Source organism: Neolamprologus brichardi, chromosome 3, assembly GCF_056152115.1.
Source record: "Neolamprologus brichardi isolate AB-2024 chromosome 3, ASM5615211v1, whole genome shotgun sequence".
In the NCBI taxonomy this organism is placed as follows: domain Eukaryota; kingdom Metazoa; phylum Chordata; class Actinopteri; order Cichliformes; family Cichlidae; genus Neolamprologus; species Neolamprologus brichardi.
The window spans coordinates 47,832,087-47,846,734 of NC_142106.1; the positions used below are offsets into that span (position 1 = coordinate 47,832,087).

At 38.8% G+C, this 14,648-nt stretch overlaps 1 protein-coding gene across 1 annotated transcript in view; it reads left to right on the forward strand.

Annotated features, from left to right (window-relative positions):
- Window positions 1–541: 541 nt before the first annotated feature.
- The window catches only part of ablim2 (actin binding LIM protein family, member 2), a 91,126-nt gene continuing 77,019 nt past the window's right edge, over window positions 542–14,648 (forward strand). The window contains exon 1 of the mRNA XM_087837770.1: window positions 542–866. Coding sequence (XP_087693896.1) covers window positions 854–866 — 13 coding nt within the window. The 5' untranslated portion in view covers window positions 542–853. The remainder of the gene's footprint in view (window positions 867–14,648) is intronic.

The following is a 14,648-nucleotide window of genomic DNA, read 5'->3' on the forward strand; positions in this document are numbered from 1 at the left end:
AGAAAAATACAATTCCCATAAATCCCGAGCCATGAGCGCAGTGGCGCTGTCAGCCCGATGACTGCTCTGGAACTGCCGGCTGGATGCTGAAGCTTCAAGAGACAACACGGTGTTGCCTAAATCCAAACAGGAAGCATGTAGTTTATGTCTTCAAAGTAAAATACATTTTAGTGAAATAAGAAGGAATCGATCATCTCCAAATGTTTTCTTTTATTTGAGTGATGGAAAAACTCTCCCGAGACGCTTACCCCTAAAATCTAAACAGAATAACAAGTTCCAACAAAAACATTTGCCAGTATTTATTTGTTATACATATAGTCCATATATTTATTATATTTTTCAGATCAAATTCGCACAAACAGAGAGTAAAAAGTAGCTTTGGGATTCCCAGTAGCCCAGATATAAAGGTCGCATTTCTGCTACATTTTATAACATAGAGCACAGATACGCTACTTAACCGTCAGCGTTCAAACTGACATTTATTTTGAAATGACGCACCGGACACTGCTCAATCCCTTCTTCTTTCGAGATTGACACTAGCGTTTCTGCACCGTGCGCCCACACCCAACCTGCACCGTCTGCTGTACGGAGAGGCAGCGCAGTTCTGCAGTGTGTGCAGGACATTGTCCTCACGGTGCAGCTGTTTGTGGAGATCTGTGCGGCGTCAGCAGCCAGGCACAGCCGGACTCTCTGCTGCACTTTCCCGTGTAAACATCTCTCTGTCATTCATTCGGCTGGCTGCCACTGAAGCTTGCGCGCTTTGCGGCTGCTGGCATCATCCATGTACTGTTAATGTGGATAGTGACTTGTTTACTGTGCATCATCTGACTGGAGAATATATCTGACTGGCACCATGAGCAGCACGGGTAAGACCGATTAGACTATTTTACATTAAACACTGCGGTTTTTTAACTACACAAACGCAAATGTTTTAGTATTAATAGAAACAGTCCAATAATATCTTCTATAATATCGTTTAAAAGGATCATCATAAAATCCAGTTAGCTGATCAATACTGTGTCTTTTCTTCTTTGTCTCAGGTAATGGTGCTTTTTTGTTTTTGTTTGTTATTATGTGATCAGGTGTGGAATATATGGTTAAAGTGTATTTATAATCGGTTAGAACATAAAAATAGTTCATTCCCTGTCTTTGCTGCAAAAGGGGCACCAGAACGCACCTAGGTAACAGATTCTACATTAAAGACTAGAATCTGAAGTTTAGACAAAGCTTCAGCTTTAATCCCTTTGAGAAATGATATTATGTGGGTTAATTAGGTTGCAGCTACACCCACAGTGGCTTTGGTGGCTCTTTTCATCATGTGGCTCTGCAATGACTGTATGCCTGTGTGTCTACAGCAGGCCTGACTTCTGGTGAGGTGCTGCCAGCTGTGGCACAAAAAGGTTGATCGTTATTTGATCGTGTGTAGTGTCAACTAGGCAGTTAAGTGCCATTCTGGTTTGCTTGTGCAAATAAATCCTAGAGCTAAACTTGCAACACAAGTTCCACAATAATAAGTTCCTAATGCGAGAAAGCTCCTCAGCATGAGGTGTGGCAGTAAATAAAATGTTGTGAAGACATAAATTTGCTTAAGGGTAAATTACAAATGGATGTGTTATAGCTCACAAATAACACACAGAAGATGAGTAGGCAGTCTCATAAAGGGATGGACAAGGTCATCAACAATGCTCAGGTAGGCAGTGGTGTTCAAACTCAGCTCAGCCTCCACAGCATGAGCCACTGATGCCAGCAGGACGGCTCCATCCTGACCCTCTCATCCAAATGTTTTTTTCCTCTTTTGCTGAAGTTTGTGAGGCTGTGTGAACTGTAGTTTCCTGTTGCTAGCTTGCAGGAGTAACGCCTGTGCTGCTGCAGCATATCTGGTTCATAATTTGTGTTGCATTCAGAGATGCTCTTGTGGTTACACGGCTGCAACGAGTGGTTATTTTAATGACTGTAGCCCTCCTATCAGCTCAAAGCTGTCCTCTGACCTATGGCCGAGGTCGCTCACAGGCTATTTTCACTTTTTTGGACCATTCTCCGTAAACCCTGGTTGTTAAGGGAAACCCCAGTAGATCAGCAGTTCCTAAAATACTGAGACCAGCCCATCTGGCACCAACAACCATGACACGTTTAACGTTACTTCAAAGCACCTTTCCTTCATTCTGATGCTTGTAATGAACCTCAGCAGGTCATTGTGATCATATGAACTGTCTGCCATGTGTGTGCTATAATGAGTAGCTAAACAGCTGTACCTCACAAAGTGGCCAGTGAGTTAGTATCATTACAGATGTGTACTCATGTTAAAATTGTTTGAAGAAATGAGTAAACACTTAGGATTCAGACTACAACATTTTTTTTCTACTTTTGGATTTTAATTATGTGAGTGAAAGGCTGTAAGCACAGCAGTCCCACCCAGCTGTTGTTCAAACACTGTTTGTGGGGGCAAAGACAATCAGAGGAAAGAGGGAGGGAGACTGGCCTTTAAGAGAAAGGAGCTAAAATTACTCACTTTATGACTCTTGATGAAATGAGGAGCTGCACCAAGGGCCAGTATAAATAATTATTATTTTGAGACTCTAGTATTATGCATGTTTGATGATGCATACATGTTTCCCTGCCATTTCTGTTTCCTGATGTCAGATTTTAAAACTTGGAATCTGAGGCTGTCCAATTCAAAACAAGTAGAAATGTGAGTATTAGTTGGGAAAGAGATTGGGTTCTTCAAGACAGGAAAATGGACTGTCCTCAGCTTCAATGAGGGCTGTTGGAGGCATTAATGAGAGTGCTGCAGTGTGCACACCATTATAATCTGATGGAGAAAGAGACAACCCTGAGATGGCATTACTCTGCGACTTTGTCACCTTTCTGTGTGATGCATTTTGATAAATGTAACTTTTTAGCTGATGAAGAATGTTGGTAAAATATGTGATTAGGGATTCAGATCTCTACCTAACCATGCTGACAGCTGGTCTACACACACAGGATCAGTATGCTTCTGATAAACAGCTTTATCTGTTGAAGAGGTGCTGTTGTATTTCAGTGTGTTTAGCTAGCCAAAAAAGTCTATTTCAAAGAGATGTGTTCATTAATCTTTACAGAGGGTGTTTCTGGAAACAAGGAAGCTTGGAGCAGCACTGGCAGCTTGTTTTGATGATTGAGCATGTTATTGGAAAACGAAAGTTATGTTTTGAGATATTTTCCTTTCACTGGATTAAGTTGATTTTTGATATTTTCTAGATCACAATCCCGTTACTCTCCTGTTCTGACTTTTCCCCTGATCTTAATCTCAGTGCAAAATAATGTTAAGAATTCCAAGTCTACTATCTGGCCCTGCCATAGTCCTACATTACTGTGCAAAAGTCTCAAGCCAATCCTCATTTCTTCATATTTTTCTGGGAAAATAAGTGATAAGTGCAACAATTTCTTGAGCCATGTGCAAATATCATTGGAAATACAGTACAGAAGGCAAAACCAGGGTTTGTACAAGTCTCGGTATGACCACATTTATTCTTCTTTAACTAATTTTCAGGAATAGTTCTCTAGTTTTCTTGCTTCTTGTGTGTGTGTGGGATTGCAGCTGCCAAATAGCAGATCTCAATAGGCAACATATTTAAATGTCCTTCAGCTGTAAGCTCATAATCCAGCTTTAATGTGTTAATTACATATGTATGTTTAGCATTTTTGACTCATTTATCCTGAGGTACTGGTCACATTTGACCAAACAGTGAAAGAAGACAAACCTGATTCATTCTTTATCTCAAACCACACTGTCCTTCCAGAACCAGTGTGACCCAATGGGACTGTTCATAGATGAAGTTCCAGCCTCAATTCAGATAATGTTCTTAAGAAAAAATAAAGAACCAAGGAAAGAGATCCACAGTGCGGTTGTCTAGTAACTAGAGCAGGGCGATATGACCAAAAATATTTATCACGATTTACATTTGAAAATTTGCGATAACGATATAACTGACGATATAATTGACACTAGACAAAATACTCCTCAACTTTATTAGTGCAAAAAAACAAAAAAACCAACATCAATGTATTTTCACTTAAACAAGCAGCTTTTTTTATGTGCATTAAAGTTATATAAAAATTTAACAGTGCAAATGCAAATTCCTTGCTGACAGTTTAACCAAAAGGCATTTCCAGTGGAAATTGGCCAACATATCCTCAGCATGACCATGTATAATATCCACAAAACCTAAAAAGAGGTTATACACACACAATACGGTAATATTATGTTGAAGCACAGTACGTATCACTCCGCGAGGCTCCTGCCTACGGTAGCCGTAATGCTCCGACAATCCATCAAGCGGTGCGGGTTCGTAGCTTAGCAAAGTCGTACTGAAACATTTGACAGATTTTCGAGCGCCGTGTACATAAAATCGTTTCGAGGTCAGTAAACACAACCAGAATTCATACATAAGGCACGAGGGATTATAAGGGGCACTGTCAATTTTCAGAAAAATCAAAGGATTGATTTTAAGTGTGCCGTATTTTCCAAAAAACACGGTAATAACGACGGCCCGCTAGCATGCTCTACCAAAAATAGTGCTTTGTTGTGTATCTGACGGATAAAAGCCAAACCAGTTCCACACCACTGAAGTTGCAGCATTTTTACAAACCAATTGTGGTTCATCCGTTTCATTTAACGATCCACTTTCGCTCTTCTCATTCTCCATCGCCGCCATGTGCGTATGTAAACAAAGGCACTGCGCATGCACATTTTACCCATATTCTATCGCCATATTTCATTCTCTTACACCGGTATTACCGTGAACGGTACGATATAGCCCAGCCCTACTAGTAACACTTGAATTTGACACTATGAAGATTCTTGAGCTCGGGATATGACCAAGTTTAAATAAACCTCTTAGAGATGATGAATATACCCTGACAGAAAGTCTTTAGTTTTCAGATCAGTCTGCGTTCTTTCAGTTCCATAAAAATACAAGTGCAATAGTAGATGCATGAAGGAGGTAGGTTCAGAGTTACAGTAGATTAGGTTATTTCCAGGCCTTGTAATCAAGGTATTTCCTAAGCTGGAACACATTGACAGCACTGATCCCCCTAATCACAGTGGAATCAGTGACAAAGAGGGATGGAACATCGGTGAATTTGCCTGTTAATTCCAGCTCAGATTACGCCGCAGGTCACATGAAGAGAGGTCTAATCAATACTGTTTCTTACAGTTTCTAGTATGAACTTGCTGACCTCTTAATGATATCCTCAAGGCCAAATGTTCAGAACCTAAAACAAGTTTATGAAAATAGTCCTATCAAAACACATTATGGCTAGTGGAAATTGCTTCTAGGCTGAATTTTCACTGATTTTAGTGACCCTAACTATGACCACAGTCTACACAGGCTCTAAACCAAGTGTCTTTTCAGTACCACCCTTGACAAATTAGAAAACCAAATCAGTAAAGCTTTCTGGCACTTTAACTTTAGTTATAGCGGAATTAAGTGAGATCGTTCTGTATTTCATGAATTAACCTATTTTTTGTTTCACAGTTAGATCCTTGTTAGTCTGATGTTTGTGCTACACTGGGCTGCGCTCTGTAAGCTAGGCTGCTAAGCTACATTTAGCCTACAGAGCTAGCTGCTTTTCCCTTTAAATAGCAGGATTTTTTTCCAAGACTTGATAAACTAAAAATCTTTTAGAAAAATATTAAATTGTTTTTGTTTTAGTAAGAGTTTTGCTTTGGGTCTGTTTCCAATATATTTCCCCAACTATAAGTTAGGTTTAACAAAATTCAGCATTTCAGTTCAAGTTTAGTGGTTTTACAATTTAAAAAAAATATTTTATTATAAATTTTAAACATTTAGAACAATATATATATATATATATATATATATATATATATATATATATATATATATATATATATATATATATATATATATATATATATATATATATATATATATATTTCTAAATAATTTCATAATTGTAGAAGAAGAGCATTGTGGAAACACTACCAGGAACTTTTGGATAAAGTTGGCTACAACAATGAAAAACAGTTCATCATTTATCCACATCTGCCTGCAGAATATCCCTCATCCACAGTTCATATTGCTCCACTTCAGTCTTCTGCTCTTTGCAGCTCAGCTCTTCAGCTTCACCCATCTGATTTGGCTGCTCTGCTCCAGATTTGCTCTATTCTTTGCTCAGATTAGCTCTCCACACTCTCATGGTAACACATGGGTAACAGGTGACTGTCGGGTAATTACTAATAGTTAAGTGGCTAACATTAATGTGTGCACAGGCCAGGTTGTTGAAACCTGACCTATGAAACTCCTCCTAAAGGCATGTTTGGTGTACATGAACATTAACTACTTGAGCTGTTAATGAGTTGAGGAGCTGTGTGTCTGTCTGCAGCCCTGCTTGTAACAGAGAGGTTACCATTGTGTCTATGACCAAATTATGTGGGAGTGGCAACATGGATAACACTTTGTTTCAGTTTATTTACATGTTTTATTTAATTTTTTAATCTCTACAAACTCATGCAAACTGATGCTGTTGCACACCTAACGCTGTGCATCATTGCAGAATATTTCAAAATCTTCATACCACTGAAAAACAACATTGGCACCAGCTAAGGCGCAGGAAACTATGAGTACGAGCTAATGAGCAAACATTCATGTGTAATTATAATTTTTGGCATTAGTCACAGTTTTGCAGAAACGTTGCTTCCGCCTTCTTCTGTGCAGTTAAATAATGTGTCTCACAAGACAGGAGGTGCAGCATTGTTTTGTGCTTTCTGCCCTCTGAGGCATGTGCCTCCAGGGTGTGTGTGTGTGCAGTTTATTGTTTGTGTGTCAAGAATGGGGATATCGTTTTTTCTTTCAGTAAGTTTTTTCCTCTGCAAGTGGAGAAGAAGAAAGTGTTTTAATATGTGGAGATTATACACAAGCATGCATATGTGTTTATATAAATAGAGACAATTTGTTTCATCTGGGATATGAGTCAGTATAGGTCAGTAACTGATTTAGTTACTGTGATAGATCGCAATAATAATAATTAAATAATTATTATTGAATCTAATTTTTTTTATAATCACCAAATTAGTATTGTTAAATAATCAGAAAGTTCACTTCCTCACAAAAACTGTTGCCATTGCAGAGAACAGTAAAGAGGGACCACTGAGCAGTATTTAGAACAGCTCATGGTGGATTGTAAATCATGATCAAAGCTGTAGTCCACAAACATGTCTCAGACCCTTTTCACATCTGTACAAAGATTACAGATGTTACTAACAACATAAGTAATGGCTCTGAGCTTTTCAAGTGATACTGAAGCAGCTTTATACAATTCTGTATACATCTGTAACAAAATGTAACTGTAACAAATCTGCAGTAGCCTTTTATGTGTTTTGGGAAAGATCGCTTGTGGTCATGCTCTTGCTGCTACAATGGTGACCCAGCAGTGCTGGATGAAAAAGCAGTTGACCCAACAACTGTGTTGCTGATCTAGAGAGACACCATAGCGCTTCTTACTGGGATAAATACTGGCTGAACTCCTTGGTGCTAAACCCCTGACCTGGGGCTTCAGAGCAGTGATTAAACTTGCAGTGTGGTGTTAGCTTGTGGCATTTCTCTGCAGCCTGCTGTTTTACGTGGGCCTTTGATGAAGGCAGGAATGGCTGGTTGTTTATTCTGTGTGACTCTACAGACATCTAGTTCAGTTTTTCGGATCGAAGCGCAAATATTACATCTGTAAAAATTACTCTTGTACTTTGTTTTCAGTGGGAACAATTCCACAACTTTATTTAGTTTCAAGGTGAAAAGTGAAATGGAGTGAACACAGATAGATTTGGACCAAATGCAAACTTGATCAGATAGCTAGCCAAGTTAGCCCTGGCCTTTTTTATCTATTTATCTATTCATCCATCTTCTTCCGCTTATCCGGGGCCGGGTCGCAGGGGCAGCAGCCTAAGCAGGAAAGCCCAGTCTTTCTCCCCAGCCACCTCTTCCAGTTGTCCGGGTGGACACCAAGGCGTTCCCAGGCCAACCAAGAGATATAATCTCTCCAGCGTGTCCTGGATCTGCTCCGGGGCCCAGAACACCTCATCCAGGAGTTGACCAGGAGGCATCCTTGTCAGATGCCTGAACCATCTCTGGCTCCTTTCAATGTGGAGGAGCAGTGGCTCTACTCTGAGCCCCTTCTAGTTGGCTCACTTCTCACCCTATCTCTAAGGGAGGAGATTTTTTACTTTGGATAAATACTTAAAATTGTTCTATGAAATGTATTATATTGTATTATATTAGATGCTGGAGTCTATTCCAGTTACCATAGGGCGAGAGGGAACACCACTGACAGGTCACCAGTCTGATGGCGGACTAACACAGAGAGACAGACAACCATTCACACTCACAATCACACTTATAGGCAATTTAGAATCACTAATGAACCCAGAAGTCTGTAGTAGAAGAGAGCTGCTATATACAGCTGCAACCGTAAAATGACTTTTTATTTGAAAGGAAACTAGCACCCTTGCAAAGATTTACAGTATCCACTTATTCATACTCAGAGCTACAATCTGTAGCCTGGAGCTTCCATTAATTGAATCTTCCAGTATGAACAGAGTGTATGACACTGGCTATCGAGGTCATACAATCATTTTAGAGGGAACAGTATACTACAATAGACAGAGTTATGTTACAAGCTGTGTTAAAGCATCCATGGGATTTTTAAAATTGAATTTTTAAATTACTGCAGCAGTGAGGTTTGTTGAACCAATACTGTAAGGAAAGTGTCTGTGTGGTTCTTTATACTCACATAGGATGAACTGTAAGGAAGCTAAGGTTGTAGCTGGTGAGTCTAAATGATAATCCGTGTATTGTTTGATGACACTGTACGCTGCGCACTTAACTAGAATCACTATAAACCAACTGACCTGATGGCTCTTGGTATTTTGTGAAAAGTGTGGTATGGCGGTTAGACCAAATTACTGGCACATTTAAATAGCAAGTTGATTCTGGTAGCAGCTCTCTTCATAGCTAAATGCAACACACTCCTAAGAGGACTACAGAGTCCTTGTACTGCAGCTGCTAGTGGACTGACATGTTAAAGTAATACATTTTTACTTCATGGCTATTCTCTCACCTGCGAGCTTTCATATAGCAGAAGCTTTTTCTCGGGACTGCAGAAGTTAATTCTACTCTGTGAGGATGCGGGTGGCCCTCATGCTGTATGAAGCAGCTTAGAAGTCCTTTGCCCATTTACATATTGTCATATTTCTTGTGAGACCATTGTCCCTGTGTCCCTGATAATTTATGTAAGCCATGCAAAACTGTGATTTTTATCTTTCTGTTATCCACAGGGAGGTACAGGGAGGTATCCTGGGGTGAAAAAAACAACAACTAGTCTGTGTTTGTACTTACAGCTCCGAGACTCTTTGACAACACCTTATTTTTTATGCGTCAGAGACACTCTGACTGACTTTTTCCCCCTTAGGAGGCCAGCATGACCTCTGCAGACAGCATGCCAATCCACATAGTCAGGATTCTTCATTTTACTCTCATTTGTTCAACTTTAAACTGTTACAAATTGTAAAAGTTAAATAAGTTGTAAATCGCAGATCTGCAGTGGATTTGATTCGATTTACCTCAGCAGTGGATAATCTTGTGGTGACAGTCACTTTGTCAGTTCTCCATTGTGGATGTATGGTCCTTGCATGATATCCATCCATCCATCCATTTGCTTCCACTTATCCTTTTCAGGGTTGCAGGAGCTGGAGCCTATTCCAGCTGTCATAGGGCAAGAGGCGGGGTACACCCTGGACAGGTCGCCAGTCTGTCGCAGGGCTAACACATGGAAACAGACAACCATTCATGCTCACATTCACACCTATGGGCAAGCCGGAGTACCCGGAGGGAACCCACGCAAACACGGGGAGAACATGCAAACTCCACACAGAAAAACCCCGGCCTGATGATGAAATTGAACTCAAGACCTTCTTGCTATACAAGATATTTTTTGAAATTCATTTAGCAAATCTACAGTCTAGAATCTTTTACTATTTTCTTTGGAAGTGGCAGAAAATGTAGGAAAACTCTCGACTGTCATCATTGGTGGGTTAGTCCACATTTCTTCAATGGGTTAAAGGAAATCAATGAAAGCCCTTTTTTAGCAAACCATGTCGTGCTGACCCCAAACAGAGGAGCTTGCAAGTTTTACTATTATGAAACACTACTCTGCCAAGTGTGGGATGCCCCAAAAAAATCCACAATTTGCAGACAATTAAGAGACAGGATGCATTTGTACTGTCTTCAGAATAAGTTGTGTTAACTTAGTATCCCATTAGTGACTAAGTGAACTTGGTATTGTCCATACCACTGAATTATTTAGGGCACTATAGACAACTGTGACTTTCAATACTGTTAGTGCACTGTAGAAAATGTGTTTTCACATATGCACTGCGCATTCAGCACCCAGCGTTGTATGCAACCAAGCAAATATCCAATACAGTCACATTGCCCCATTGCCAGCAGATTCCTGCTAATATTCTGATGCTTTTACAGCTAACAAGTGCACATTGTGTGCTTCCTTGTGTGTGCTCTGTCCAGGCACATACTTGGGTGTGTTGCACTTGTGTGTTATTCAGATGCATCAGATAATATGTGGAGCTACTTAGATGCCTAAGTCCTGGATTGGAAGACAAAGATCAATTCACTTTCACCTTTGTGTGTGTGTGTGTGGTGTTGTGCTATGCTGTGATTGATCATTGCTGGATTGCTGGCTGACAAATGTTGGTCACATTTCTGTGAATGGATATAAAATATACTTTAACAGGGTCTGCAGTATCTTTGTGCGCTTATGCAAGCTGAAGAAAAACAAAATGTTTTTATTCCTGTCCCAACTCTTTCTTCAGCAGCATCAAAAAACTAACTCCACCCTCTCTCTTCCTGTTTTTATATCCTTGTTTCCCTTCTCCCTTCCTTTCCTTTACCTTCTCTCTTGTTTCTTTACTTCCTTTGCTCCTCTGCCCCTTCTTCTCCTTTAACCCCTTTGCCCTCTTTTGTCTGTCATTTCCTCATGTCTCCTCCATCCTCCTTTTACCACTTATCTCCTTCATGTCCTTCTTGACTTGTCTACCTCCTACCTTTTCAGTCTGTTTATTTCACATGTTCTATTTTCTCCACCTTTCTTTTCTTTCCCTTTCTCTCTTCTTCCATTTCCTTTGTATCTCTCAGACTCCACCTTTCCCCTGTGACTCAACTAATTAACCAGACTCGCATTATGGGTCATGCTTTTCTGAAGAAGTTTCAAAGGAGGACCTTAAATGGGTTAGATTAGTGATTTTTTTGTCTGCTGGCAATTCTCTGCTGTAGACTGGAGGAAAAATGCTGTGATGAAAGAGATTTTCTTCAAGTTGCACTTCTGTGGGGATCACTAATCCTGAACATCAGCATTAGGGTGCAGTGCTTTGTCTTTGTCTGAGCTCTACTGGGTGTGCTCATGAGGACCACACTTGGATAGCAATGTACTCACTTAAGATCTAAATATAGCTATGCTAAATAACCCCACCCGTATTTGCATGGGGTGGCCTTAAACTGGAGGATGTTTATGCTATTAATATGCATATATTATAACAATAAAAAATAAACAAACACGAAGAGCCAAGGTAATAAAAATGTATGCCTTCTATTCAAAATTAATTATTTTAACCAGTGATATGAATTAAAATAAAGCTTTAAAGGTACAGTGTGTAAAATCTCACAGTTAGATCTCGGTAGATTGCAGGCAACTGATTTCTTTGTATTAGGGTGCAGTAAATAGTCACCCTGACTATCTAACTGTCTACCTAATTATATTTTACTCCTGCACAGTTGGCGTGGAGCATCCATAATTTCATTGTATATGTGTAAGGACAATAAAGTTCTATTGTTCTATTTTATTTCTTATTCTATTTGTTAGAAAAGAAGAAAAGGTGTAAGAAAATAGGTTTTTATGCCTCCCAATTAAAATGCATAATCCCAGCTATGGTGGCTGCTCTAGGACAAACGTGTTTTAGTCAGATCTAAGGAGCTTGGAAAGAAAAGCATCTGGACTTTAAGTTGCGTCTTCAAACAACTGAAAGAAGTCCGGACGCTTTTCTTTCCAAGCTCCTTAGACTACAATGACCTTGATGACTGAGAACAGACATAACGTGTTTTAGTCAACCAAGAGTGATCAAAAACGTTAAATTTAGACTGTACTTCATAAGGATCATGGCAAGCTGCTTTCCATTTCTTCACAACAGCTGTACCCAGGCAGTCTGTTTCTACAGTTGTTTGTATATATTGCACTTGTAAATTATTACATATAATATATTGTTTACAATATATTTTAACATATTTGAATAAAATCATCACTTAGTAAATAAATTAGGAATAAAAAACAGACATTTGTCTGTTAAAGATTTTGTGGTATTTTATATTTTTTACCCCAGAGTCACCTAAAAAAAATCTGTCATACATTTAATTTAATGTAACATTTAATTTAAATGTAACTTATAAGGCGTGCTGCATATATAGTCGCCATTTACATAAAACACTATTAGCGTTAGCATCTTGTCATGTTGGTCCAGCTTAGCCACTGTATTTAAGATGGTACGGCAACATGGCTGCTTCCACTAATAGATACCCGCTGATATGTATTTCTAATTAATTAATTAAATTTATGAGAATTCTTCAATTTGTTTGAAGATGTAATTATACACTAGTCAGTGTATATTCACAACATTCTTCTATTTGAGTGTTTTCTTTATTAAACTCTTTATTAAACTTAAACTTATAGAGGCACAGAGTACTTACATCTGTATACAGTGAATTAAACTGAGTGTTTATACATTTCTGAAATGCAACCCAATAAATACAAGATGTTAAGTAAGATCATAATCAAGGTCTTTTATATTTTTTAACCCTAATACAGAGTCTGGGACAATCTCAATATTCAGAGAGAGGGTATTTTAATATATCTGCAATTTGACTTTGTATTTATAATGTGCACCTTTGTGCACATTTCACTTGTTACCTTTACACATTTTCACTGTTGTATTGCAATGGTAAATGCAAAGGCTGGACTTTGCTTGGTTAAGATCAGTCTTAGGGAATCATCTATATCTTGAATTGATTCAGTTTCTCTTACTTTGTTATTTTGCTTTCAATTGGCCTCTTACCAACTACTTGGTTGGGTTTAGCTGCTCCTCACAACATTAACCCTCCATGTTGAAAAATCATTCATACCCGCTTCATTTCAAAGTGAAGTCAAGCATCCCTGTGTGATGAATTGAAAGTGTGACCCATTGCCACAATCAATCATGTCACAGCTCTGATCCCAAAGCATATCTTGTGTTTGTTTTATCATTTAAGAAAAGTCAAAAAGTATATGAAAACATTTAAGATTAAAAGCCTTAAACAAATAGTGTTGACTATCATTGTAACTTCATGCTAACAAAAAAGGAAAAGAAAAAAAGCAGTTAGAATGACTGCATGTAGTAAACGGAAAGAATATTTATTTTAAAAAGGAGAACCTTAATACAGCAAATTGATAAGTATAACATGGCTTTATTGCCCTTAAACAGGGTTTGCCTATGTTAGTGCCAGTAGCAGCTCTTGTGTGGTTATTAAAGCAGGGAAGAAAAAGAGGTCAAAAAACATTTGCTGTAGTGAGCTGGTTTTAGATCCTCCTCTGGCCTTCATCTGTCCGGATATATAATCTGATGGGTGTTTCCCCATGTTTAGATGCACTAAAACACACAAGTGTACACTACAAACAGCAGCTTTCCATCAGTGGAGGTTTCAGTTTATATTGTCTCCTGCACTGTTTATTACATTTCGGTTGCAGAACTAAATATCACTGATATACTGTTGACTCGGCGTGTCAGTTGAACACAAATCTATCTACAGTCTCACAAAGAGAGTGCTGAACAACCCTGCGACCCAGATTAGAGAAATTGTGACCTTGGAAATTAACCTCTTAAGCCCCAAGCCTACCTGATCTCCTGCCTTTTGCCCCCGTATCAGGGGGCGTTGGGGCTTAAGAGGTTAAGATGCTAAATGGTATCACTAAATTTCTGCCCATTCATCCACTTTAACAGATACAGACTATAGGTCTCTAAATTCCAATATACAGATACACAAAATAATAAATATTGGGTTACCTTGTATGCTGTATCCAGGAAGACTTGACTTAAAACTAAAATTCAATGGGAAATCTTAACAGGCACTAACCGCTAACTATGGATTATTACACAGTCTGTGAAAACTCCTGATCCTGATTAGGGATTTTGGCTTGGGTTTGAAGCCCACAGATTTCTAACTATCTGCACTGTAATTTGGATTCATGAACTTTAAATGCCAGTTTTGTATTCACCAGGATTTTCAATTGTGTTTGCAGAGTATTTGTACATCGGCATGCACATTTTCAGTTTGTCGTACTAAAGTTTTTGTGTCTTACAAGACATTGAAATAAAAACTTTGCCCACTAGGGAGTGACACACACGATAAAACGACAACGCACTAGAGATGACCAAAAATATTTGTCACAATATACATTTGAAAATTTGCGATAACGATATAACTGACGATATAATTGACACTAGACAAAATACTTTACTATTTACTACTAAAATACTTTTGGGGCCTTTGAATCCAGTT